Source organism: Chelonoidis abingdonii, chromosome 23 (assembly GCF_003597395.2).
Source record: "Chelonoidis abingdonii isolate Lonesome George chromosome 23, CheloAbing_2.0, whole genome shotgun sequence".
Lineage (NCBI taxonomy): Eukaryota > Metazoa > Chordata > Testudines > Testudinidae > Chelonoidis > Chelonoidis abingdonii.
Genome location: NC_133791.1, coordinates 10,639,062 through 10,666,905, shown reverse-complemented (window position 1 = coordinate 10,666,905; position 27,844 = coordinate 10,639,062). Strand labels below are relative to the sequence as shown.

The 27,844-nt window shown below is 49.2% G+C and overlaps 1 protein-coding gene across 1 annotated transcript in view; it reads right to left on the bottom strand.

The window, feature by feature from the left end:
* TMEM201 (transmembrane protein 201) overlaps window positions 1-27,844 on the bottom strand; it is a 47,531-nt gene that overhangs the window by 9,667 nt on the left and 10,020 nt on the right. The window contains exons 2-7 of the mRNA XM_075060398.1: window positions 26,000-26,120; window positions 23,723-23,917; window positions 18,669-18,845; window positions 17,487-17,872; window positions 16,538-16,741; window positions 2,729-2,952 (exon numbers count right to left, since the gene is read on the bottom strand). Of these exons, the coding sequence (XP_074916499.1) occupies window positions 2,729-2,952; window positions 16,538-16,741; window positions 17,487-17,872; window positions 18,669-18,845; window positions 23,723-23,917; window positions 26,000-26,120 (1,307 nt within the window). The remainder of the gene's footprint in view (window positions 1-2,728; window positions 2,953-16,537; window positions 16,742-17,486; window positions 17,873-18,668; window positions 18,846-23,722; window positions 23,918-25,999; window positions 26,121-27,844) is intronic.

The following is a 27,844-nucleotide window of genomic DNA, read 5'->3' as shown; positions in this document are numbered from 1 at the left end:
GGAATGCCCCACTCTAAGGGTCTGACTTTTATTAAGCTTCCTACCTCCTTCCCCCCGCCAAAAAATAATTCTAACACATTGTACAACCGCCTGTGGGTGAAATATTTGCCTTCCCCTACTCCACCCTTGAACAAAGGCAATTTCATCTCCCATGACAGCTCAGTTGGAACAGGGCTCCCACCGAGGGCAAGGAACCACACTACACTGATTGCCATCCAGCTCCCAAAGAAAAATCTCAATGATTGATCTTTCCCTCTCTTCACAAATGTGGAGGGTAAACTTCTCTAAGCTGCCCTAAGAGACCTGGATGCCCCTTTATTAGGGACTGGAGACCAGAATCTCTGAGGAGGCTTTGAGGACAAGATCTAGCCCACCCAGACGTCTTGAGGCAGTGCTTCTATCAGAGCACTCTGTGTTAGGAGAGAGAGAAGTTAACAAGCTGGTTACTTCCTGGTTTACAGCCGTACATTTCACTGAGGTCTGAAGGTCTGAAAAGGCGAGCAAGACTCAGACCTGGTCTACACTAGGAATTGGGTTGGTATAGCTACATCCCTCAGGGGTGTGAAAAATCCACACCCCTAAGCAACACAGCTAAACAGACCTAGACCCCAGTGTAGACAACAGTAGCTGGACAGGACAATGCTCCCATTGAGCTAACTACTGCCTCTCGGGGAGGTGGATGACCTAGGCCGACGGGAGAACCCATGGGGCAGCTGAGCCACTACGGAACTTTTCGTGTAGATGAGCCCTGAGTCAGGGAAAGCTGGAGCTTTAAAAAGCCAGGAGACTGTTAAGCAAGAGTCACTTTTCAAAGACAGGCTCAATCTGACAGTGGGTAACAAGTTAACATTGGAACATTCCTCTATGCAACCTATGTCAAATACCCTTTGGAAGGATGGTTCAATGGTCTAAGGATCAGATCTGCAACAAACAGTTCCCTGGGTCCACAGGTTCAAATCCCAGAAAGGTTGACTCTGCCATCCTGGCCTTTGCTACTGGCCTGTTACTGAGACAGATACTGACTATAAGGCAGGATCTTCTGTCCAAGGGAGGGTCCCAGCAATTGCAGAAGAGTTGGAAAGACTTTGACCTACTAGGGCCTCATAAGACTGATGGATGATTCCTGGTATGTTTATTGTTTTTATGTTTTCTCAGTGATGCTTTTGCTTTAGGAATAAATGTGCTTGCTTAGAACAGCAATTTATATGATGGGTAAATCACACCTGTCATCGCCCTGGGAGAGAAAGCAAAGCATCAGCGCTGGCCACTAAGCAGTCTGGCTTGCTGGGGGTCTTACAGTGTCAGGCAAGGGGCTGTGGAGCCTTAAAACCCCTGGTCAGAAGGCAGCAGAAACAGGGTCCCCACCCAGAGACAGGTGATGGGAGTTCTGAGTCCTGACTGGGCACTCCCGGAGTGGATCATGGAGAGAGGAATATGGATGCAGTTATCCCTGATACTGGGATAGCCTGCTGTGGGGCTGAGACATTCCGACCACTGCCTTTCATTTCAGCAGTGGGGAAAGCAAGCCCTGTGCCTGCAGTGCATTGAGAGCTTTGGGTTGAAAGACTCTAAAGGAGACACTTTCGAAATACAAATCTGAGTGACTGATCCTCTCCTCACATGATTTTTATCATTACAGATACTGAGAACTAACAACTTTCAATCTAGTCCACTGCTGGGGAATGGGAACTCTCTGGAAAACACAAAGAGAACCTCTGACTAGAAACATTAAGCTGGTCAGTCAGTGGGGGCGGTGGTCTTTATTCCTGCTTCCCACCTCCACGAACTCCACCCACAGCTACTCATCTACCAAGCTAAGAGCTTCTCTGCTCTATCTAGGCGGTGACGATACTGAAGTTAAATGTCTAGTATTAAAATCAACTGCTTGAGCAACAGTCATGGCAGAGCATTGTATGGTACTCTTCTGCGCTACAGGGACTGCATTTACACGTAACCCTTACCAATAGCTGCCACACGGGCATTAAGAATTAGCTTATGTGCATGAGCACTAGCTTGCAGGCTCTCTGTTGCCTTTGAAGAATTGGTTATACCGAACCGGCAGGCTGGATGGCAGGCTGACCATCTTAGAAGCAAGTACTATGTCATAAATGCTGTGCCTATAGAATCTACGAGATACCTCACGTAAGACCTGCAAGGAGAGAGTGTGAATGCCCAATTCGTCACTGCCCACCAGAGTGCAGGTATTTATTCCGAATAACCAGCATTCACCACAGAGGCTAGTAGTGTGTGTGTGTGTGTGTGTGTGTACACACACCTAAGATACACAACTTCAGCTATGTGAATAGAGTAGCTGAAGTCGGTGTATCTTAGGTCGATTTACCTGGCCGTGAGGACGGCGGCGAGTCGACCGCTGCCATTCTCCCATTGACTCCGCTTCTGCCTCTCGCCACAGTGGAGTTCCAGAGTCGACGGCAGAGCGATCGGGGATTGATTTTATTGTATCTACACTAGATGTGATAAATTGATCCCCGATAGATCGATCACTACCTGCCGATCTGGCGGGTAGAGTAGACATACCTTCAGTTTGCACTTTTACAAGCAACATCATAAGATGCAAGACAATGACCTCTAACTAGACTTACTAGTCTATTAGGCAATAGGCTAGTCACATTACAGTGGGTGGGATTCCACGACTCACTCCCACTTGAGTGTGAACACAGCTATACTTTCACTTCCATCAGGTGTAGAAGTGTGGTGCACGCCTTACCTGTCTTGGCTAGGGAAGGGATGGTGCCCAGCGAGAGGGCCCTGTTCAGACGTCCAGGGAGCGAGGAAGAGGAAGCCCTGCGTGGGGATCTGAAGAACTGCTGGTTCGTCAGCTGGAGGATGCTAGGGGGCGTTGGTATAAAAACAGACGGCGAGGCAGCGGAACAAGGGAAACCAATCCCAGAGCCATTGGGGAACAGAGCAACTGAATCCCCGGAAAGAAACCTATAAATGACATGCATGACAGATATTCAGCAAGGGATAAATCCCAGCATCAACTGCTCACTGTGTTCTGACAGATGCACCCAGAGTGCAAAGCGACAAATCTCCACACACTCAGCAGTGCAGCTAAGTATGGGTTGGTATGCTTGGTGGGGATGCCAGCATTATGCAAATGCCTGGTCCGTCTACACAGGGAACACAGCACCAAATTAATCAGGAGTTGGCATTAGGTGGTGCCAATGTGAACCCCACAGACGTTCTATTTCAGCAATACTGAGAAAACCACCATGTCCACCTACCTCCAGTCAGTAGAGGGGAGGACTACAAACCAGTTAAAGGAGTTCACAACAAGCCAAGATGCTGGGCCTTGTTTACATGAGTCAGTTGCATCTGTTAAACTAAAGGGGCACTTTTAAACTGGTTTACTTACAACCAGTGTGGACACTTACTTCAGTTTGAGCGGTTTATTTTGGTGTCGCTTGAATCAGTTCCTAATTGATTTAGGCTAAACTGAAGTGTCCACCACAGGAGTTTTGACTGGTTTTAAGTCAGAGGTTCTCAAACCGGGGATCGGGATCCCCTCAGGGGGTCATGAGGTTATTACATTGGGGGTCACGAGCTGTCAGCCTCCACCCCAAACCCCATTTTTCCGCCAGCATTTATAATGGTGTTAAATATATAAAGTGTGTTTTTAATTTGTAAGGGAGGTCGCACTCAGAGGCTTGCTGTGTGAAAGGGGTCATCAATACAAAAGTTGGAGAACCACTGTTTTAAGTAAACCAGTTTAAAATTGCATCTTCAGATAAACAGGTGCAACTGACTCATGTGGATAAGGTCTTACTCTATAGGAAAGGATCTCACAGAAAAGCAACCTTGTTACCCGCTTCAGCAGTGGCCCATCACCATCAGCTCTCTCTCGATTTCCAGCATGGATTACAGCATTCATAGAAGATTAAATAGAGAGCTGCCAGTTTGCTCCTCCTGTATTTCAAAGTATTGCTTTTTGCTGCAGTTAAACACAGCAGCAACGTGACTGACTGATTTATTCAGGCCAATACAGAATACTCACAAGTCTAAGACTATAGGGGTTAACTTTTGCTGATGAGCAAGGGAGCTTGTATTTTTCTTGGTTCCTGGACACTGACGAGGGTTACACATTTTTGGCATGTCTACTGATCCATTATGACGTATCTATCAATACCGAAGTTTCTCAGCATCTAAATTGAAGATCTAAAAGAAGCTGATGTTTAGACTCCAGTGGAATAATACTCAGGGGATTCCATCAATTTACATTGAGGCCTGGGGCTCAAAGCAGTTGGTGGGCCAGATTCTCCACTGGTTTAATGATCAGCTAAGAATCTGACCAGATGTTGATAACTAGAATGGCTTATGAAGTGCATAAAAACACAGTACCAATGGTGTGCACTTGATATTGCCATGATGTTCATGGGAGCTAGGTGGTGAATGGAATAGCTTCCATCTCCAGAGTTGAAAATCTCACCTCTGGTCATGCTAAGATACTGAACATTAATGTGGTAGGCTCTTGTTTGCTAGCACCTCAGTTCTCTAGCCAAGTTACTTTTATGACCCTGAACTACTGTACTACCTGAGCACCTCACAACCCTCAACACATCATCCTCACAACCTCCCCTGCGAGGCAGAGAAATGCTGCTCTCCTCATTGTACAGATGGGTCAGTGAGGCACAGCGAGACTAAGGGACCTGCCTGCAGGCACACAGAGACTCTATGGAGGAACAGGGACTTGAACTGAGATCTCTCAAGTGCTAGGCTAATGCCTGAATCATCCTTCCTCCACTCCTCCTCTAGGTGTTGCCGTTCATACTGATTTGCACTAGCAAAGCTATGCAGTGGGAATTGTGCTCTCCAGTGTTGCACATTGCTTGATTGGCTCACATCACTTTATCAGTCTCTCTTACTTTCACGGACATACACACACAAAATATTGGAGTTCTCCATGTGAAAAAGTTTAGAAAATTTAAAAGTTCGTCTATAATCCAGAGCAGTGATTCTCAACCTATTTACCATTGGAGGCTGCATATGCAGCTGTGTTGCATCCACGCAACATATATACTCCCTGTATGGCCCTGAGGATGTCACATGGGCCACAGCTGTGTACTGATTGGGCGACAGATTGAGAACCACTGATCCAGAGCAACAGCCCTGTTTTCATGGGCAGCGAGTACCATAGGCTGGGGAAGGCTGTGCTTCCCCAAACAGCCAGGTGTGGCACTGCCCATGCTCTGCCCCCAGGCTCCCCCATCCTGCTTCTGCTCAGTGTTGCTCGGGGGGGCAGGGTGGGGGTCGGCTGCATGCTGCCCACCCTCCTGTCGTTCCAGGCCTGGGGGAATAGGGGTGTTCAGCCACGTGCCATCTGCCCTCCTGTCTCTCTCAGGCTGCTGCTGCCCCTCCTGGTGCTCTGGGGCTGGGGCCGTGCCGCCCACTCTCCTTCCTCATGCTCTGGAAGCAGAGCCTCAGGTGGTAGGGACAGGACTGGGGACTAGCCTCCCCCAGACCACCCATGCCTGGTTCCCTGGACCATTTCAGAAAGCTTCCAACCAAGTCTCAGGAGGGTAGAGGACAGTGTTCCAGGCCTAAGAACGTAAGAGGAGATGTCGATTTAAAGACAGGCATACCAAAAATGCCAGTGTCAGATATTGTAAAATAAAGCTCTCATAACTATATAACAGGGCTCTATTCCATAGCTGGGACAGCCATGCCAGAGGGATGCGTTTTGTTTTTTTTAAATAGGGCAACACGACAACTTTCCCAATGTTTTCTCCACAGGATGACTCCATACAAATAAATATGCAGTTAGCAGAACTGCATTAGATGTCACAATTCTACCACCTACCTTTACATAGGTTGATTAGAGGGCTATGAACCAATCAAACCATCAAAAGTTACTCCTATTTCCACCCTCTTCCATTCCTCCTGGCAATTTTGAAGCACCCAGGGTCATCAGAGCCCCTGGATGTGTACGCATAGCTCAGCTGATCTACACAGCATCAGACACACAGAGTCTACTATGGAGCACCTAGAGTTCTGATCTAATGACACTACAAAAAGTGATGCTTACGCAGGCTCCACTATCAGAATCATGGGGCAGGCACAAGCTTAGAGCTATTCTACACTGGCAACGCTGGAGAATTGCCGCGGCAGAGCTTTAACATGGTTTGTGTGGTCGTGGCAGAGCGCTGGGAGAGAGCTCTCTCAGTGCTCTTAAACACCACAACAAACCACCTCCATGAGCGGCATAGCTCCCAGCGCTGGTGCACTGTCTACACTGCCACTTTACAGCGCTGAAACTTGCTGTGCTCAGGGGGGTGTTTCTTCACCCCCCTGAGCGAGAAAGTTGCAGTGCTGTAAATTGCCAGTGTAGACAAGCCCCCAGTTTCCAGTGGCTTTTTAAAATTGTATTTTTGAAAGATGTCACAGGAAGAACCTGCTTTATTCACATTTTATACGAGATATCCCCATGTTCTATTGCAGGATTTGTACAACAGTTAAAAACGACAGGAGAGAAAAGCAAGGGGTGGTGAGAAGCAAAAACTGTCAATACAGTGAGGAATAACGGGAGAGACAGTGAATTGATGTGACATCAGAGCTATCTATCTGCACACTTCAGGCCCATTACTTAGAACGTTAGAAGTCTGGGGACTCTGAGATTTTAAGAAAGAGACTTCAGAGCAAAGTGACGTAGCCCTGTAGCTACACTGACTGAGCATCAACTTGTTAGAGAAATGTGTTACATTTTTGTAGTGCCTGCTTGCAGAGGACTTCAGAACACTGAAACATCTCAAACTTTATTACTGGTGACCCCTTTCACATAGCAAATCTGAGTGCGACCCCCCTTATAAATTAAGAACACTTTATAAAATATTTAACACCATTATAAATGCTGGAGGGAAAGCGGGGTTTGGGGTGGAGGTTCACAGCTCGCGACTCCCCCATGTAATAACCTCACGACCCTCAGTTTGGGAACCCCGATCTAACTAATCTAGTCTCAACATCTCTGTGGAGGTAAAGTATTACTCCCACTATAGATGGGAACACAGACACAGAAAGGTGAAGCAACTTGCTCAAGGTCATACAGGAAGCAGAACAGGGAGTAGCTACCAGAATTCCCTGACCCTGTGCTCAGATTTATGGTGATTTATGCTACACAACATTTTGAAACAAATGAAGCACATGCCATTCTCCTTCATGGATAATGTGGTGACAGTGACACAATACAGCAACAAGACAAATTTCTCTAGAATGAGCAGGTTAATTTTAAAAGATCACTGCACTTTAAAGGATAGAGTCAACAGCTGAAATTTTCCTCTTTTTAAAGCAATCTGCAAGTATAGGAGAAACGCTCAACTATCCAACTAGTTTCACTGCATCAGCCAACCTTACAGTAACGTTCTCAGGTTGGACATGTGTTTTAATAGAGGCAAGCAGCTTATCAGTTAACCAAAATCCTCCCTCTGCTTAGATTCCAGAGGGCCTAGAACAAGATGCGGTGCTTCTCAACTCTAGCTTTACCCTTCAATGTTCCCACTCCCGCAACCCACGTACCCAGATCCAAGCTCCAGCTGTGGAGCTGAAACGGATGTACACAGCTAGACAGAGATGGAAATGAAACAAGACAATGAATCAGTGGAAGTCACCTATCCCAGAGAAAATACCCACCGCACACAAAGTGGCCAGAGCAGCAAAGAACAAATCCAAGTCATCACATGTGGTTGGTCAGGGTGCTTTCTCCTACCGCCACACCTTGCTAAGTTTTGGGGCAAAAGGTTTGATTTTGGACAGCTCCCCTCTGTGCCTGAACACAGTGTGTCCAGCTCCCTGGCTGTTGGAGCTTTCTCACTTGAGAAAAATGAAGATTTTTACAGTCATTTATCACTTTCAGAGTCCATGACTGGGATTTAAGTGACTTTCTCCCTTCTTTTCTTCACTGTGCACTTCCCTCCATGCGGCTCTACAGCCTTACTGTGTCCTAAACGTCACCCAGGCAAAGGGTCTCCAGTCTCCCAGACAGTGGAAGCAGGGAGGGAAATTATATCCCTTGCACCATATTGAAACGGGAACTCTTACCGTCAAGGAGGACAAGAGTGGCCAAATAATCCAAGTAGAGCACATGAGCGCATAAGGCCCCTGGCACTGACCGACGGGGAGGAGAGTTCAGAAGAAGGACTCTTGGTTTGACTGACTGTGAACAAAGTTAGGTCCTCTGGCTGTTTTAAGTCAACAAGCACAGCGTAATATATGCAAAATCCTGCCTCTTCTACTACACCCATCGCTGTGGCTTGTCCAGTAGTAATGTCTTCCCCACAGCTATAGCGAGGAGTGAGTTAGGCACTGCTCAGGTGCTCGAGTGGAGGGCCTAGCATGGAAACGGGTTATTGCTCAGGCACGGAAGAGCACTCACTTAAGTAGTTTATAGAGGCAAGTGGGAAGGAAGAGGAGGAAGAACAGAGTCATTGTGCAAGCAGCCGGCACATCAGCCCCTAAAAACAGCAACGCAGGAGAGAGCTGTGACCTCTTCTCTCTGCCTCCCCAGGGGGTTAAGAACAGGCTCTGAACTGTGTTGCCCCATGTTGTGCACTTACAAACACTTGAGGAGCAGTGGCGAAGTGATGAAAAAAGGCTTTGGAGTCAAACGGGTGTTGGAAATAGTCAGGGCCATGAAGCCGTTTATTTTAAAACTCAGTGTCATGAACAATAATCTAGTATCTTGAGTAGTGTTTACAGTGATTCTAAAATGATTAGACAGTCAGCCACAATTCTACTGTACAGGTACTTTTAAATATGGTTAAGTAAAATGTTGCCTGATAGGGGACAGTATGCAGGACTGGAAGAGCTGCCTCTCACCAGCAGGACCTTCTCTGTGCCAAAGCCTTTCCTCAATCCAGAACAAGGCCCACAAAGGGTGGATTTTGATGTCATCTAAGGGAACTGCACAGGGACGAACTGTCAACCCCAGGGCAGAGAGGGAGATAGGAGCAGTCAGTGTTAGCATGTGCCAGTAGGGCCAACATGGACCCACTCCAGTAACTGGACTAGCACGGAGGGGGGAAAAAGCCCGGCAACATGCAGTCAAGACCAGATAATCTGATTTTTCCACATATGTCTGCTCTGCCCACTGGAAAGGGCCATATACAGTCAACTTTCGGGCTCCATCTACCCCGGGATAAGTGATCCCTACACATTTCATGTCCCATCGAGGTCCACCTACAAGGATTCTGCTCTCCCTGAAGTCATCCTCTTTTAGGGGATGAGGGGACATGGAGCATGGTCAGAAAACTGCCTGCCCCATACTCATTCACCACCCTTCCTCTGCACTCAACATTCAGCACTGAGAGTTTTGGCTTCTCACCTGACCAGCAGCACAGAATGTTTTAAAGCGTGTGCGTTAGGTGTAGTGAATGGCCCCTTTGGGGAGGGTGCAGGTGACTTCTCCATTGGACACCTTCTCATTGCTGCTCTTCAGAACTGAATACTGTCCCTTTGGAGAACATCCGTTACTACTAGGAAAGCCTCAAGCATTAAGCTGCACGTTTCACCCCAGCTGTGCGCACGCGGGATGCTGGTCACAAGCAGCTCTTACAAATTAACCCCCCCCCCCCATTTCATAGACAGTCAAACAAGCTGGAGCAATAGCATCAGCTATTATATTAATATAATGTTTTATAATAAAAGCATAAATAATTCCGCTAGATTACAGCCACATATATATCTGCTGCAGCGTCTAACATGATTATTAGCATCACACAATTTCAGCTTGCTTTAAAGTAAGAAGAGCACACATTAAAACAAAACACTGCAACAAAAAAAAAGGTTACATTTCCCTCCTTCCCCCATCCATCTGGCACACCCAGCTCACGCACACCACAGACTTGTACCAGGGAGGGGAAAGAAAGGTTAATAGCAAGGGAAAGACAAGATATAAATACGCTAAAGTAAAAACTGCAAGGAGGTCAATTAACATGCAAACACTCAAAGCAGGTTTCGGAAGGAGAGGAGCAGCAGCTGGGTGCGTCTTCCCTGCTGCAAATCCTTTGCGCTCTCTCTTTCCCTGCCAAAGTTTGCAAAGCACCTTGGAAATATAAAGCACCATCCAAGTATCCTCTCAGCCCCAGCCAGCCCCATTGGTAGGTAACAGGACAGAAGCACTAGCCCAGCTGAGGCAGAGCCATTTAGCGTACAGAAGTTAGTGTATTCAGGGAAAGGCATGTCACTGCCCCTTATCAGTCCACTTCTAACACTGAAGCAATTGTTCCTGCTGACAAGCAGCTGCCTCCTTCAGCCTTGGAAGAGAGGCTATAGAAGGAGCAGATTTCACAGACAGAGTTTGTCAGAGGGTGGCCAGGTTTAGACTGATGCACAAAGCCAGCCATCATTTCTCACCACCCACTACTCCGGCATGTTCGTAGCATCACGCTAATAAGGCAGAGTCCGTCCTTGCCCCAGTTTGCATTCTGCACTTGGATCTGCTGGTGTGCCACCAGAATGAGGCAGATAGGAGCACAGAGCACCTGGGGCAGGAGGTTTTTAATTTGAGAACAACTATACTGCTGGTTACAGGCACATGATCACGTTTGTGTGCACAGGCCTGCAAGGCTTTGGGAATCTTCAGGCAACAGCCCTGCTTTGGTGGCTGATAAAACAGACCACAAGCTTCCTTGCTGACTGATGTACAGTCCAGCTGAGAGGAAGGTCTGGCCCACGGTGGTGAACAGCCCAGATGGCATTACGGCTTGGGCGTTTCAAGAATGACCCTATGAAAAGGCAGCGTCGTGATTTATTAATTCTAGTGATGGCAGTTCCAAAGACAGTCAAAGCATCTGCAAGCAGTCAGGCTCCAACAAAAGATGAGAGCCTTTCACCCAGATCTAACTGCACAAAAACACCCAACCACCCACCCACTACGACTGATACACCCTGTATGGATCACCCTGCGTATGGAAACAAGCATCCTATGAGCTACAGTGAGTTAGGCAAGACTGGCACAAGGAGGACAGGACAGATTAATTTGGAGTCTTCCAGTGAGTCAGTCACTGCCAGTTTGATTTCACTGCATTGTGCAATTCCATTAAAAAGAAAAAAAATTACTGATTATTTCTAGGCACATGCAGTAGCACACACCTGCCAAGGTACCCAGAAGTGTGAAAGAAACATGACAGTGTGTTTGATGACAGCCTCTAAGGCTAAAATAAAACTGCTTCCAGTATTTTCCAGAAGCTTGTCTTGCCTTTGAATGTTTTGATTGGAAACCTTTTACGGATCCCAAAAATCTCGCTAAAAGCACTCTGTGGGCTCTCTATCCCTTCAGCAGTACAGCTTAGCAGGTACCCAAAATACCTCTCCATACACCAAGATGTTAAATTGTCAGGGCACGTATATTTCACACTCCCCCTGCCTTGGGGTCATTAACCCCAGTTTGAGTTCATGCTTGCCAGCTAGCTGTAACCGACTATCCAGATCAAGGGATTCCGGCTGTCCACAGTTTAAAGGTCGATTATTGTCTCGGTTGCTTCCTGGTGTCTAACTTCCCCTGCACCCTCATCCACCCCCACAGCAGCATATCGGAGGAAAGAGAACAGGACTAGAGATCAAGCACACTGGATGCAGGACGACATATGAACTTTACGCCAGCTTGCTGACCGTGTTTAGAAAGGTGCCAGAGACCTAGTGGCTAGAGGCAGGACACATCTAAACAGTTAGAAACAAGGGCACCGTCAAAGGGAAGCGAGAGGGCAAGAAACCTGCCACGTGAGCGAGGCCCAAGTGAAACCTCAGCTGGAAAACCACCGCCGAACCTTTGGGCACCAGGAAGAAAATGGGTCAAACGGTTCTCAAAGGATTGCTGCGTGAGCTGCCATTGAGCATCTTCTTGCCAGCTGGGGAGTCAGGCAGGCTGATCCTTGGAGTGAGACCTATAGGGCTGTAGTGCTGGTCAGAACAGCCTCAGCCACTTCCCCTGCTCCCACTGGCAGCATGGCAGGCTCCTAGACAGAGGAGGCGCTTGAAGCGGCGCCGGAGAAGACAACTCCCCTAAGGGAACAGGCACGGACATGTGGGCAAAAGAACTTCTACCCTTTAGAGAGCGGCAGCAGCAGCGCGATATGGATTGCAGCAGTACTGAAGAGGCCTTTGCCCTGCAGTGGTCTGGATCAGCGGCTGTGGCTGACGGCTCAGCAATAGGTTTGACTGGCATTGCAATCCTGGGATGGGCTTAAAACGGTTAAGACTCATCTTGTTTGAGTGAACAAGCTCCATCCCAGCAGGCACTTGGTGTATCATAAGCCATGGAGCCTTTTAGCTCACCTGGGGCCAGCATGAACTCCCACAAGGACTTCACTAGCTCTTGAACTGGATGCGCTGGCAAGGAGGTCACAGCCCTCTTTCCTGGAATGGATTTGATGCGTTCCCTTAGCACGAGGGTCCCCACATTACAGCCTTTCCCTAGCACCCATGCTTCCACCTGACTCTGGGCCAGCACCCTTTGGACAGCCACATATCTGCCATGCACAGTATGCCCTGTGGTTACACAGGGATGCCAGAGAGGGACAAGCAACCTAGAGTGAAGAACTGGGAATGGCTGTGCAGTCACAGCCAGCGTGTCTGGCAAAACCATAAGGGGATCAATTCCATACCAAGCGTTCACTGACACCAAGGAGAAACCTAGCTGGGCCACTATCCTGAGCACAGTGCTCTGTGCAGCACCATGCCTCTGATGAGCCGGCAGAAACACACACAGGCAAACGATCTGATCCTTGACCTGCTAGCCCTCTGCAAACCCAGAAGGGGTCACCTGCTCATACTGGTGGAGGGGCCCTGGTGTACTGTGGAGGAGGACAAGGAGGAACTGGGACACAGCAAATGAGCAGGTGGGATTAGCTCTTTACCCTGCAAGCTACAGTGCTTTCCTCACCAACTCCCTTGTTCTGCACTCGTCTCAAAAGGTTCCGCCCCCTTGCCCTGTTCCCCTCTGCACACACACGTGATGGCTACCCACTGTATCGGGCCTCTCCTGAGCTACAGACCGTACTGAGATAGAGGGCAGGCCATGCACAGCACTGTCCATTTAGTCAACCCCTCCTCCACCATGAACAACAGTATCTTAATGCCAGTACCATGTGCTCGTCTGGGCACGGAGGCATTCAGGTGCAAATGACCTGGAAGCTGTAGACAGCTAGAGACAAGAGTGCCAGAGCGACCTCCTTTAGGTGCCTCTGGAGACTGCTGTGGGCTTAAGAACAGAAGTTTAAGTTGAACGCAAAAAGCTTTAGAGGACAGATGAGTAGAAGTGCATTTGTAAAGCTGCTGGAGCCTTGCGGCAAAAGTGATGCTGCTCATGCAAAGAGCTCACAGACGGACACCTGGCAAGTCTACCAAAACCCGCTGGTGTCATCAGAGATCCAGACGTGGCCACGAGATGATAGACATTAGTAATGAAGAGGGGAGATTATTCCCTTGGTAGCTCGTTAAAGAGGAAATCTGAGAACCGGAAAGTCCTCTGACTCATAGCGGCCTCACAACATGAAATGAGCAAGTTCACAAGGCTAGAAGGAACCTTTCAGCAAGGCAAGGACAGAGGCTGTGGGTCTTTAGCCAGCTAAGGTGGCAACACAGCAGAGGGAAAACTTGGCTCTCTCGCCATATAGACTTTGCTGGAGACTGAAAAACTTCCAAGCAGGGAAAGAGAAAAGCAAAATACTAGATAATCAGCTCAACAGGACTTGCATTTTTATGCAGCTTAGCTGTGGATGGAGTGAACCCGAGTTAGATCTGGTTCAACTGCCAGTTAATTTATTATATGGTTTTACCCAAGGGAGTTCTGATGGTTAATATTGCTATAGTTACTGATGCATTTGCAAGTATTTATTAGGCAACCAGTTGGCCTGTAAGTGACCAAGAACGGCACGAATTGGGAATGATCACTTCGTTAGATGTCCATATCAAATACTAGGGACTGTACCACATTCATAAAGGACATGTGATCAGACACGTGGCTTGTTCCACTTCTTAGATCAAATTCCCTCCTGCTACAATTCCATTTTGGAAGGAGAAGGAGCAAAGAGAAATACCCATGTCTCTGGGAATCTCCGGCCTGAGGGGGTGACACAAGACGGTGGCTGTGGACAAGCTTCTTCACTCCTTTCTTCCCCTGCCAGGAGCACCTGCCATGCCTTGCAGCATTTGCTTTTAACAAGAAGCCCTTTAATGCAAAGGATTGTGTCCCCCATCACAACTGAAGCCCTGCATGGCAATCTCAGAGAGCCTAAAAGTCAAACCACTAATAGAAACCAAGACCCTCACCCTGGCAGGTGCCCCATAGGTCGAGGTTGAGCAAGGCTGGCAGAGTGGGGAGAAGCTTGCCTTTGCAAAAGCTGGGGCTACTGTGGATAAGTAGGTCTTGATTCTCCAGAGCAGCGCTTTTTACGAGCACCACAGTTGCGTGCGTGTGAGAGTGAGAGAGAGAGAGAGAGGGCAGAGAAGAGATTTGGATAGTAAAGTTACCTGAAGAGCCCAGCAAAAATTCTCAACAAGAGAGATCTTAGGGTAAAGCTACATGGGCAGGCTCTGTGCATGGGCTTCCTGGAACAGTCGCCGAACATGGTTACAGGAGTTGCTGTGACAGTTGCCCAAGTTACAGCCGCACTGCTGTTTCTATAGGAAAGAGGATGGCTGTACATTCCAGGCTGCAGCCAGCAGACTTGGTTTGGTCTTACTGGAGATTTCATCAGACCAGCTCAGCATTACAACTCTGCTGTCTTGGTGAACATTGGTTACAAGCGGAACTGCAGTGAAAGTTAAACAGACATGAAAAATTGTTTTAAAAAGCCTCTAGCTTTCAGATATTCCCTTCTATTTCACCATCTCTCACTCTAAATAGCACCACCGACTTCCTCGGTGGGAGACGCAGATTCTTTCTAGCAGAGGCTTCATTCTGATTGAGAGTACAAAAGGGGAGATAGCTCAGCAAACACACACACAGTAAAGCAGAAGACCATTTAATCTACTGTCAGGATGGCAGCTCCCTGCGCGGTTTCATAAATACAAGGCAAAAAGTAAGTAAGTAAGTAAGTAGAATCTTAGGTCACGTTGCAGTTTCCCTTGTAGAGCCCACCTTTTCCTGCAAGGCCTGTCTCCTACATAACTAAATGCAGAGGAACTCAGTCCAGACCATGTAACCCGTGGTGGGTGCCCAAATTGTTCCTCCTTGAAACGCTCAGCCAAGAGAAAAATCCTCCCTTCCCCATGCCCCTCAGCATTTGGTTCTCAAGATTTCATTGTGACCCTACTGGAAAGAATGCAATAGATGACATTTCATGGGCTTGTTTTTTTGGCATGGTTAACCCTAACCCTCCCAACTGCCACAACTCCAAAAAACCTAAGCACTTTCCTTTAGGTAACACCAGCTAATCCAGATCTGATATCATGCAGTCCCATCGAATTAGTAACCATCGCCCTGGATTCCATCTCTCTGGCACTTCCTCCCAGCAGATGTTCTGAACTCAGATGTCTTGAATACAAAAGAAGACACTGAACGGAGTAAGGTTTATGGTTATGTATGCTGGAAGACTGACTGTACCGCACAGCATCTCCTAGTTGTGATTTGTGGCCTAGCATGTCCTCCTCCACTAAGGCTACAGAGCAGAGGAGAACTCTTTAATGAATAAATAAAAATTGTGCTTCTATTTAGATCTTCTTCACAACCCCCCCGCTCCTTCCCCCCAAAAACCAAGAAATTTGGAGATACAATTTTTAAACAGCTGAAGATTTTGCATCAGTCAAGATACCCTGAGTTAAATAATTTTTAAAAGCACCTCTGTTTTCAAGTTATTAATAGTTCCAGTAAGAAAAGCACCCAAGGAGTTCTTCCTGTTCAGAGTAGAAGCCAGAGCACAGCAAAAGGACATGCGGTTAGGTGAGGCTACACAATGGAGGGTGAGTGGAAGTAGGTTATTTAACAAGCTGTCTCATCCCTCTCCCCATTAAGGATCAGTCATGCAGTGTGAGTACAGAAAGGTTAAAATGAATCCAGGAGTGCATTCCTGTCAGTGTAAACTAAAAATGATCAGCACCATTATGAGACAACGTGGCATAGCCCTTGGGAGGCTCAGGGCAGAGTATCCCTCCATGACTAGCTAGGGATGGACACGCAGTGAGCGGAGCCGGAAGGATAGAAGCAGCCAGAATCTCTTTGGCTGGAGGAGCAGAATGGGGATGAGGCTGCATTTATGGAGCAGTCTGTGAAGCAGCTGGTGGAAGATTTGGCTCTGGGGTTGCGCAGGGGCTGGTGTTTGCACCACTGGCGGAGGTTTCAGGAGGAGGGAGAATGGAGGCGGCAGAAGCGGCTTCCTTGGCTAACGGAGGCGGCAGAAACGCTATGAGCAGCTGGCTTGGTGGGAAGCGAGAGTGGAAAAAGGAGGAAAAGTCTTCACTGCGCTTCTAGGGGAAAAAATAGAAAGAAAAAAAGAGGGGGAAATAAAGTAGAGAGAGAAGCACCAGTCGCACAGAGTTCGCACGGCTTTTTTCCTCCTTCCCCCAGGGTCACTGCTCTGGCTCTGACCTTCGGGGCCGGTATCTCCATTGGCCCGTTGACTTTCGTGTGGCCACTGCTGCGGTGAAGCCCACCAGGCAGCACAGGGATGTGGTGCCGAATTTGGCCGTGTTCAGCCAGCTGGGCATGTCCGCCTTCAGGTACTTTTCAGCCAAGTGCAAACCCATCACCAGGAGCCACAGGACCGAGGCGAAGGCATCGATTCTCCGCAGCCTGGAATGCCAAAAAATGAGGCTGCACGTCAGAGCAACACGCCTACAAACCAGCCACCCAGAGCCAAGCCAGGCACGGCCCCGGAGGGAGGCACTGAGGGGGCGAAGTAGGTGGCAGCCTGGGATGCACAGACTGAAGCAGGTTATAGGCCACCTCCCCATCAATTGTCAACTGCAGGGCCCCCCACCTGCTCTGATAAACTACTGCTCCATTCATTAGACTACAGTACAATGAAGAGATTTGTCCATCCTTGGTAATTCAGGCCATGGTTATATTGGGATTATCTAAGACCTTCCCCCCTCGCCCACAATCTAGATCTTTCAGAGGGTCCTTTGCAATCTCAGTAGCATCCCAAGAATCCTCTCCCACAACCCAAGCACTGAATGGAAGGCTGCCGCCACTACTCATAACAACATACAGAGGCCTTTTAATCCGACAGGCGGGTAGGCATGACTCTATGGAAAGAGAGGCTCACTCATTGCCCTAGTCAGAGGCAGGACTAGAACTGGAAGACCTGGGTTCAACTGGCTTGGGGGATTGCTTGTGAGCACTGCAAGGGGACAGGAGGCCAGTGCTGCCAATGGCTGCATTTCCAGCCCTGTGCTGAGCCAAGGATCAAGAGGGCAGAGCAAAACCAGAGCCCCCTGCTGAGAGAGTGCAGACAATCAGCCCCCTCCCCCCCCACGCCCACATCAGGATCTCAAGAAGCCCCCAGATGGACACAGAAAGCAGACAGGAGACTAACCTGATCCGTCCGGCCAGGAGCATGGCTAACAGGCAGGTGGCCAGCCCAAGGACGACAACTGCAATCTGATGGTTCCTCCCGTAGGTCCAAGCGACACTCAAGTTCTTCACCATTGGCTCTGGAAGCAGCTGGAGCAGCTCCCACCAGCCTGCAACTCCCAAGAGAGTGCGATTCTCTGAGGCTGCTGCCGGGCTTGCTCCAGTCCCATTCCTGATGGCAGTGGGGCCAGATTCCACAGGAGCAGAGGCCACGCCTTTGAGTGAGAAGGGATCGCCTGACCCATACGAGGCCATCAGGACAAGGAACACACAGCTGAGAAAGGTCAGGAAGCGCAGAATTATCACCTGAGTCGGGGTGCTCATGGAGGAAGAGGATGAGCAAAAGCTCTGCAAAGAAGAAGGAGAAATATCTCTTGTCGCAAGCAAAATAAGTTGGGGGGCAGGGGAGGATCCTCAGGCTGGTGCCAACTAAACATTTCTACGTTATATCGACCTACTGAGCAACTCGGCCTAACTGCAAGCCCCTGCACAGGACTGGAATAATAAGTGGCTGCAGAGAGGGGTTTCAGCACCATAGTTGGGGGCGGGGGAAGCCCAGGACTGGAATCCCAGGGGATTGTAGGAGAAGGGACGATCCCTCAAGTTATCACTCCCGCCCCTTGCTCAGTCCCACACTTGCTTCCCTACACTTCACAGTTTCTATGTGGGAGGGCAAGTTGGTTCTTCCCACCCCTGCTCCACCCCTCCTTCCAGTTCGATGGTGTCCCACACATCATCCCAGTAAGATGCAAGCGTCGCACAGTGAGGGGTGTTGCAATTGCCCAGCCTGGCACAAACCCAATGCCAAACGTTAGAGGCCGGTTCATCAAGGCCCAAGAGGGAGAATTACACTGAGACAGATCTGGGCAGACATCTAGAGCATCATCAGTGGGACAGACAAGCTGGCAGGGGACTGTGATCACAGAGGACTCACCATTATTCACCCCTCTTGATTTATTTACAGCTGCAACATCAAATTCAGCCCAAGACCAGAGGTTAGCCCGGTGCTCAACTTAAGCCAAATGTGATCCCATTATCCCACTCAACTTGAAAGCTGAATCCATCAGAGCTATCTGAGCAGACACATGCAGGGTTCACTGCACTGTTCTCCTCGCCACTCACTCTGCCACCCGCAGCCACGTACCTGCATATAGGGCTTGTCGGTCTCCCGGCGTTTGAAGTGGTGGCTCAGTAGCAGCGCCCGGAGCTGCCGGTTCTGGTGCTTAATGTAATATTCCACAGCAGCCTGGCATGGGCGGCACAGCTTGTAGGTCTGCTCCAAGTGGTGCTTATATACCTCGATCTCCTCGTCATATTTACCCTTGTGAGAGAACAGGGAAGCAAATCAGAGGCACTGAACCCCAGCGGTCAACAGAGGGCACCGTCGCTCTTCCACCAACGCACAGATCCCGGAATTCTAACTCAGCTGGGATCAAGCCACCCAGCTAGCACGTGGGAAATGCCTCTCAGTCCCACACAGCCTGGGAGAGACAGACAGAACCAAGGCACAGCAGCCTTTGGAGGTTTATGGGATATGGAATGTCATCAGCCATGACCTTGCTGATTTTATCAGCTAAGGGCCACACCTAGGGGGAGAGGTGTCCCATACCTGTAAACAGGGGCCCCAGCTGGTACCTGCCCGCAGCGATTTCCACTCAGCCAATGCAAGCCAGCCAGACAAGCTGCTTCCCCTTCTGACCTAGGTTCAACATTAGCCATCGGCACAAACCCCCAGCTCAGAGTGCAATAAATCATCATCAATGGTTGTCAAAACAGCCTGTGCGAAGGGCGCATTTATCACTGTCACTGGACCAGAGACATCGCTCATCATGGCAGGTCCCAGGGCTCTTTCAGCACCATCTCCACTCCCAGGCTGTTCTGGGCTCCCTGCCCCAGCCGTGGCAATGGAAGGTCAGTTTTCTCCCAAACTTGGCTCCTGTTTCACCAGAGGGGAGCGAGGATGGGCCAGCCCCTCCCCTGCCCACATGCTTTATTGAGACTTGCAGGCTGGGCTCCTGTGTCAACCCTACAGCTCAGCAGCAGCTCAGGTGCGGGGCAGCTTGGGAGAAATCTTACCCTATCCCAAGAATGAACAGGGGCCTCCATTCACCAGGGCTGTCTACCAGCCCCATTCCTTTTACCCTGTGCAGCTCGGAATTCCTGCTTCACAGTTATGATGAAACACAGGTGGCCCTGAACACTGCAAGATCACGGCCCCCAACACAGCTCAAGCACCTCAGGACCACAGCTCCAGCACTCAAGGGGAGCGTCACACGGATGTTCTGCTGGCTTGGATCTGAACTGCCAAAGGGACAGCTCCCAAGCTTTCGACAGCACCCAACATGGGCCCCACTGCCCATAGGGCCCCAGGAGCAACAGCGCCTCGGAAAACAGAGCAGACCCAGACTGTTCTGATAGAACTCCAGCAGGAAAACTTGCCCATCCCAGCCCGTCCCTTTACTGGGAGGAAAAATCTGGGCACGAGGGTCACCTCTGCGTGCAGGTCTTTTTTGGGAGGGCTGGGGGAGGATAGGGGTCAAAGGCAAAGCGACTTGCTCGATGTCAAACAGCAAGCCAGCCCAAGGTTCTTGATGGCTCAGATTTGTCCAGGGGAGATGGGCACCTTTGTCCCAACAGTTGCAAGACACTGGGAAGGAAGCCACAAAGTTGTATAGGAGAGTTGGTTTTTGGGCTAGTTGCTACTCTTACAGTGGCCCACAGCAATGGGGTGTGTGTGGTGAACATGAAGGGGACAATGCTATCATTACTTTGTACGCTGTTCGCACTTCACCACGTTCACAAGTGAGCCACAGTCCAGGGACAGGGCAGCTCTCAGCTCCAAAAATACTCCCAAAAGTTCTGTCTCATTAACGTCTTCAGCAAAGATGGGAAACATGCCAGATTCCTCCCTACCCCTATTTAATGGTTTCGTCCCCAGGCACAGCTGCCCAAGCACTTGAAAACTAGGCGCATCAAGCGCCCTGCAGACTTCACTGCAAATGGCCCATGGCTAGGGTGAGGCTGCGTGGAAGGTTTAATGCTCCTTGTTCACACAGCCAACAGGTTGCCTACTGCTGCCGTTTACTGCTCAGTCAGGTCAGAGCAGGTCTTTATTAATGTGCCAGACACAGGTAGCTTTATCCAGGGGGAAAGGTGCATCTCCCTGGCCCTGGAGGGCCTGCTGGCTGGAGCGCTGTGCCAAGGGCTCCCTCTGCTGGCACATAGCTAGAATTACATAAGATGAGAGTGCTCTGCAGGCGTGGGAACCCAAGGGACGGGGCTGGAAATTTGGCAGCCACTTTCGGCCCCTGCCTCTCTTCTCTAAGCTGGAGAGAAACAGTGTTCTGGAAGAGTCATCGCACAGGCATGAACTGTGGGAGGTCTTGAGGATTTGAGCATCAGGCTAGAGGGCACAAGAGAGCTCTGCAGCTCACTATGTTACTACACTGACAAAGCTCTTGGGAGGGCCCTGTGACCAGGCATCTCTACAGAAGGCAGCACCATCCAGAAGGGCAGCCAGGAAACTCACATTCTCTCCCTGCCTCTGCCACTAACATGCTACTCAACCTCAGGCAAGTCACTTCACCTCTCTGTCTAAAAGACAGGCCAGAACAATACCTCCATGGCCTTTGTAAAGCAATTTGTAATGGCTGGATGAAAAACGCCATGGAACTGCCACGTATTATTGCCGGGGTCACAACTGTCTGGACTGAGATGCTTTGGGCTTCCACCAAGACACACTCTGAGGAGCTGCTCAGCTGCAGCAGGCCTATCACATTACTGCACAGCCCCTCTTTGCAGACTTGCACAGGAATAAAGACTGAGCCAGCAGTTTATATGCTGACCCCACATGTCTAGTCAGCGTGGAACGAGCAAACTGTTAGGCAGAGGTGAATCAACCACAGAGGAAGCGAAAACTGCTGTTTCAGGAGCAAGTGGACAGAATCACCATGAGACAGAGACACAAGAGAAACCCAAACACCATGAAACTGCCAGAAGGCATCCTCAATCATGATCCACAGGTTCAAACCTGCGCCCTGGGAGACATCCTGATTAAGCAGGTTCCAATCACATGGAATAGATTGGATAAGAAAAAGCCTACGGAGTAAACTAACCCACTAGATCCTGGGGTTGCAACCCAGGGGGCCCAGAACTTCTCTGCTGTAATAAGGGGGCTCATTGCATGGAACAGGATGAGGCTTACTGCCCTAGATACTTTGCAGGAACAGAGTTAAAATAAGAAGCTGTGGGGGAGAAGCCCACACCAGAGCTGACCATGTCCCCGCTCCCCACGCTCCACTGGGTAGACAGCATGGATGTCAATCAGCAGCAGAGTTTCCTAGAGCTGCAAGGGCTGCAGCCTCATTGTCCCACGCAGGCGCGAAGATGAACCTACTACTTGGAGGAGAAATGTCACCTGGACTGCACTGTTCTTTTTAACCTCAGTAGCAGGATCAGAGCAGCTCAGCTGCGGCCTTGTAGAAAAGGACAGTGTGCTTGAGAACTACTACTGTGTTGTTCTGCCCATCACATCCCACAAATTTAAGCAGGGCAAGGTCCGGCCAGAATCTAGATGGGAAAACCTCCCAAGGAAACCCAGCCTATTGGCAAGAAGTTATGTTGGCTGTTCAGAAGGTGGTGCTCTTCCTTCTGTGACTGACATGGTGCTGTTTGGCAGGTTGGACTAAACGTTAAAGTCCTAACTACGCTAGTGATCCCACGGCAACCTTTGCAAGGTTAGGGGGAGGTGGCTCCAGTTTCCTGGCCATATTCTAACTCTGCTAATTCAATTTTTCCCGTCTACAATCCTCCCCGCCAATTCCAAATCAGAATGGAGAGTCTTCTTCACTCCCGCTCCTGAACTGTTTGCACAATGTCGCTGTGCAGCACTGGATGCAGCATTCCATCCTCCAGCTGAGCGAAGGATCCCTCTCTCCCCATTACCAACCTCCTGGGGCCTGCTGTCATTTGTAAAGCCTTACACAAAAGGCTACTCATGCAAAGTACTAAAGGGAGGGAGTTCAAAGAGCTGCAGAAATAATTGGAAGGCTGGAGGGATTCACTCAAGGAAAGATTAAAAGAAGAATACAAAACCCATTTGGCTAAGTGATAGCTAAGGGTGAGGGGAGAGACATAACCAGCCCAGTAACATGTGCTGAGAAGGGAGAGTAACTGACCTAATGAACGGGCGTATGTGGGGTAAAAACTCAGAGACTCTGGCTGAAGACTGGGGTGAAAATAAAGAACACCCCCCCCAATCACCTGCGTAAACAATGAAATCTATTAGGCCTCGGGGTTGCAAACACACTGCCCACCCCATATTGCTAATTGGGTCAGTGGGGTTTAGAACCACTGTTCCAGCCTGTGGCACAGTTTCCATAGGGAAGCGATAGAAGTATCCTGGCTTGCCTCATTTCAAACCGAACAGGACAATACTCTACGAAACGGACACCCAACAGTTTGGACTCTGAATAATAAGGGAGGTGAAGATATGAAGTGGGGCTGAGTTTTACATCGGGGAAATTCCTCCCCAAGACAGACTCGGGGGGTTGCACTACCCCAGGGGCTCCTTGCTCAGAGTTCATCCAGGATTCTGCCATCAGCTCGGAGCACTTTGTTTTCTTAAGGCCCTGGACAAAAAGCTTTTTGTGTAGGTGGGACAGAGTAATTCCCTGTCTGCATCATCATGCAGTTGCCATGGCCTCCCCGATAACTGGGGCAGGCACTTCACACACACAGACACTTGAGCTGCGCTCACAGTTAGAATGAGCACGGGATGAGCTACCTGCAGGGCGGAGAGGAGACAAGACACAGCCCTGCTGTCTGGAAGATGCAATCCATGGAGGAATCCAGGGCAGGGACAGCAGGAGGGCAACTTGGAGGCTGCTCCAGTGGAATTGCTGAATGCCATGCTCAGGGATCAAATCAACAGATTTGCCCTCCAGCTCCAAGGCATACATCACTCTCTGGAGACATAAGAGGCGGCTGTGGGGGCAGACAGAAAGGGTCTTGGTAGTTCAGTCATCTTACAATTGCCCAGAGCTTATTGAAACAGTAGATCAGGATCAAAGGCTGTTGTTCCTCCAATGCAATAAAGTGGGAACATAAGATGCCCTCATGGGTAGACCTGAGCACACCTGGATGTTATCTTTACCCTAACGGGATAGAGAGAGAGAGTCTGTTCAAGCCAACACCTACCTCCTCCCTGGGTGCAAAGGATGCCAGCTGCTTGATCTTCATGGTCTGATGGTTGTTGCATTTCTTGCACAGCAAGATCTGGCTGCTCACCCACTGCTGTGGCTTGGTGGGGTCACAAAAGGTCGCGGCACCTGACACGACGTGGTTTAGATGCTCCATGTACTGGGCAGGAATGGGCTTGTTGTAGTCTCCGTTCTGCCAAGCAACAAAGAAAAGCATGAGCTCATGAGTCCACTTCTCTGCAGGAGTTCCACTGTCAGTGCCCTGCCCCATATGACAAGGAAGAAATAAAACCAGAGTAAGATCCATTGCTCTTCCCCCCATTCTGTATGCCACTCCCAGCTGTTTTACAGGCCGTGCTGCAGGGATTTGTGCATGCTCCTGGGCCATGGATTGTCTAGTGTACACACCACTCAGTGGTGCAAAATCAGCACCATACCCCACATTTCATTAATGCCCAGGAGTGGCAGCAGAGGACAGAAGGGCCCTATCAAAAACGTCCATAAGCAGCTAAAGACTACCAAGCACTCACGCCCACACAAAAATCGCTCTGCAAATGCCACTGCATATCCTGTGACAAACATGTTAGCGCAGCACCTATCAACCCTCCAGTCTACAGCAGCCCAGCATCCACCAACCCCCAGCTGGCAAACTACGAGGTTCAATCCAGAAGACGAGTCTCCAGGATTGTCCACACTACGTGCCGGATTGGTGGGCAGCGATCAATCCGGCGGGGGTCGATTTATTGCATCTAGTATAGACAAGACAAATCAACTGCAGAGCGCTCTCCCGTTGACTCCAGTATTCCATCAGAACGAGAAGCGCAAGCGGAGTCAAAGGGAAAATGCCAGCTGTCAACGTACTGCAGTGAAGACACTGCGATAAGTAGACCTAAGTACGTCGACTTCAGCTATGCTATTCACGTATCTCAAGCTGCATATCTTAGATCAACCCCATGCGGTAGTGTGGACAAGCCCTCCCACGGCACAGAGCATCAGGCTATAATCCAGCATGCAGATGTGCAGGCCACAGACTAACATCTGGGCAGGGTTTCTACCAAGATTTTAGCGTCAGTCAACATATAACAAAGTGTGCACACCTCAGAAGTGGGAGAGGTTTGGAAGGAAAAGAAGATGCAGCAGAGATGGCTTCTTTTGCTGTCTGTTTGATGAGCTAATTGTATGGGAATGGCTTTAATGGAAGAGAATAAATGGAAGGGCAGGAAGGGAGTCTAAGTGCCTCAAGGTCAGACTTTAAGGAAATCCTGGCTGGAGACAAAAAGCCAGGGGAAAGACGGTCATGTGGTTAGAAGCAAAGGACTGGAGATCAGGAGACTGGGGTTCTATTCCTGGCTTTGTCAAAGATCCACCATGTGACCTTGAGCAAATCCTCTGTGCCTCAATTTCCCCACTGGAAAACTGGGCCCGACTCTACCAACAGAGTGGAGGGTGGGGTTTAATCTCTCTCTGTAAAGAGAGACTCTGAGAGTCTTGGGTAGAAGGCCCTGCAGTTCAGGCTATGATAAGGCCATTTTCTGTTGCTTATTATGCCAGGTATGTCTATCCAGCAGCAGGTGTAATCCCCAGCTTAGGTAGGGCATATGCGCTAGCTCAGGTCGAGCGAGTGCCTAAAAACACCAGCATGGCCATGGCAGAACAGGCAGTAGCTTGGGCTAACTGGCCAAGTTCAATCCTACCCAACCCTCTGGGTACACACCTGAGAAGCAGCTGTTAGCATGTATCTGTCTACCAGCACTGGGACTTACATCTCCCCACTCCTGGGTAGACATACCCTCCTGCAAACTCTCACCATTCAGACTCAAGTTTCCCAAGCTGGGTGCCTACCCCCAGCTGAATTTACTTAATTTTTAACGAAACGAGTGCCAATGCTAGAAAGGTTCAGCCATTTCAGAGAACAAGGTTAACAGAAAAAAATGCATCATTTTATCCATGTCAAAAAATTCCTACAGCTATTTAGTTGAGAAAAATCTAGTGCCTCGATGCTTTGGGGCAAGGGCTTGAAATTTAACAGGTTCTCCCTTTTGCTGTGCCCGTGAAATTCACTCAGACTTGACCAAACTATAAACTGTTGAAAAATCTCAGTTTACACGTGCTCAGTAGAGACTTGTTAGCGTATGGCAGCTAAATTCTCTGTTGATTTCATCTGCACTGAGCATGCTTCGTCATAAGGAACTAAGCAGGGATTTCCCTGCAATTGCTGCTCCCACAGGGCACAGCCCCTCCCAGCAGCCTTCTGGCCAGGCAGCCCCTACGGTACCTCTTGGAAGCCATTGTATTGTTCACAGTAGGGACAGTCCCAGCAGTTGCGATTCCCGTATGGCACCACCGTGTCCTGGTTACAGAACCAGCAGTTCACAGTCACGTGTGTGGGCTTCTTCCTGTTAGAAACAGAAACAAAAGGGTGTCAAACTGAGCTGGGCCATCGAGCTAGAAGGAAAGAAACAGGGTAGCAACCTATTTGTTCAAATGGGAAAGTACAGGTGTGTTTTACGTACGAGTCTGAGACTAGTAACCAACTTTCCCCACCCCATGCAGCGCAAAAGTAACATAAGGATTTGAATGATCCTTCTTAGGAGAGGGCAGGAGACTTGACAGATGAGTAAAGGCAATTCCAGCACCATCCTGGCTAGCATCACTGGTGTTTGCACAAGGAAAGTACCAACAACAGTGGCTTTGCTTGGAATCCCGCTCTGCTAGTTCTGCACCCCCAGAATTACCTCTCATGCGCCATCCCCAGTGTGGCTAGCATCAATGCAACTGGAGGGTGCAAGACAGTACCTGCCTCAGCAACAGAGTCCTGGCACGTTTGCATATGTGCTCCAGTTTCCATGGGAAAGGGAAGCTTGGGTGATATTGGAAGCTGCTGTGACCACCACATTCTATCAGGTCATGTGTGGGGACATCAGAAATACGAGAGGCTAGCTGATAACTGCTGTGTGCCCAAACTGCTCGGCGCACCTCACATTAAAGGGATACGGGTAGATCAGATTCGGCCGAAAGTTCAGCCATTGTAAACAGAAGCTTTTTACACAGCACTAGGCAAATGGATAGGCAAGGAGGACTGAAGGATTAATAGGTCTTTTCTAATTCCTAAGCAGTGTCCCCATGATCTTAAAACAAAAGTCAGAGAAGGCAATTTTTGCTCAAAAGTCAACTATTTACAAGACCTCTGTATTGACAATCCAAACCCACTACATTGGGCTACTGCATGAAAATCAGAGAGACTAAGCAGAACGAAACTGACTGGTCTACTGTCATTGTGCAAGCAGAGAGCTACAGCAAGGAATTCATTGTCATAAACAGGGAACAGCTAATTAGACTGTCAGGCCAGGTGCTAGACTGACAGCCCTGGAGACTAAAATTATCCACCCACAAGACAGATCTAAAGCACTGGGCAGGAGCCCTTCCTTTGTCAACATCTCCTTTTGAGGCAAGAGAGGAGTTAAATCTCTGTGCCCTATTCAACTTGTGATTTCTCTTCCAATAAAAATGCTGTAGTGAGATTTTTGAGATATGGATTCCTGCCCACTGGGAACTAGACTGTCACCTAAGCCACTGATTGTCAGAAGGAAACAACTTCCAATCCCCATCTTTCTGTGCCTAGGTTTGAACCATCAGCCTTGAGAGGACAGGTTCTGCAACTCCAATCCCTTGAGCCTTCCAGTCCCACTATTTTAGAACAATCTTGATAAAATAGGAATCTCAACAAGTTTAGCCTCCTTCATGATGCAGCCTGACTGGAGAAGACCACAACAAAGGCTTTGCTTAAAGTCTCCATGTTTGGATCTCTAGGATCTCTCAGGTAAAACTCGCTGATTTGGTCTTCAACCAGGAACAGAGCCAAGAAACAAGTTTCACTGTAGTTCAAAGCACAGAGTTAATCTGTTTGGGTTTATTAAAGTCAGCCAACCAGGTCTGGGAGCACAGGGACAGCTGTTCAAGCCAACGGCCAATCAGTGACTGTGTACAACAGCTGTCTAGAGTGACAGGGCCAGCTGCTACCCAATCAAGAATAGCAGTCTCTAGTTATGCCACGCAATGGCAGTGTCACCAATGGACAGAGCCTTGGGAAAAGCTCCCCACGGCGCACTGCAGTAAACAC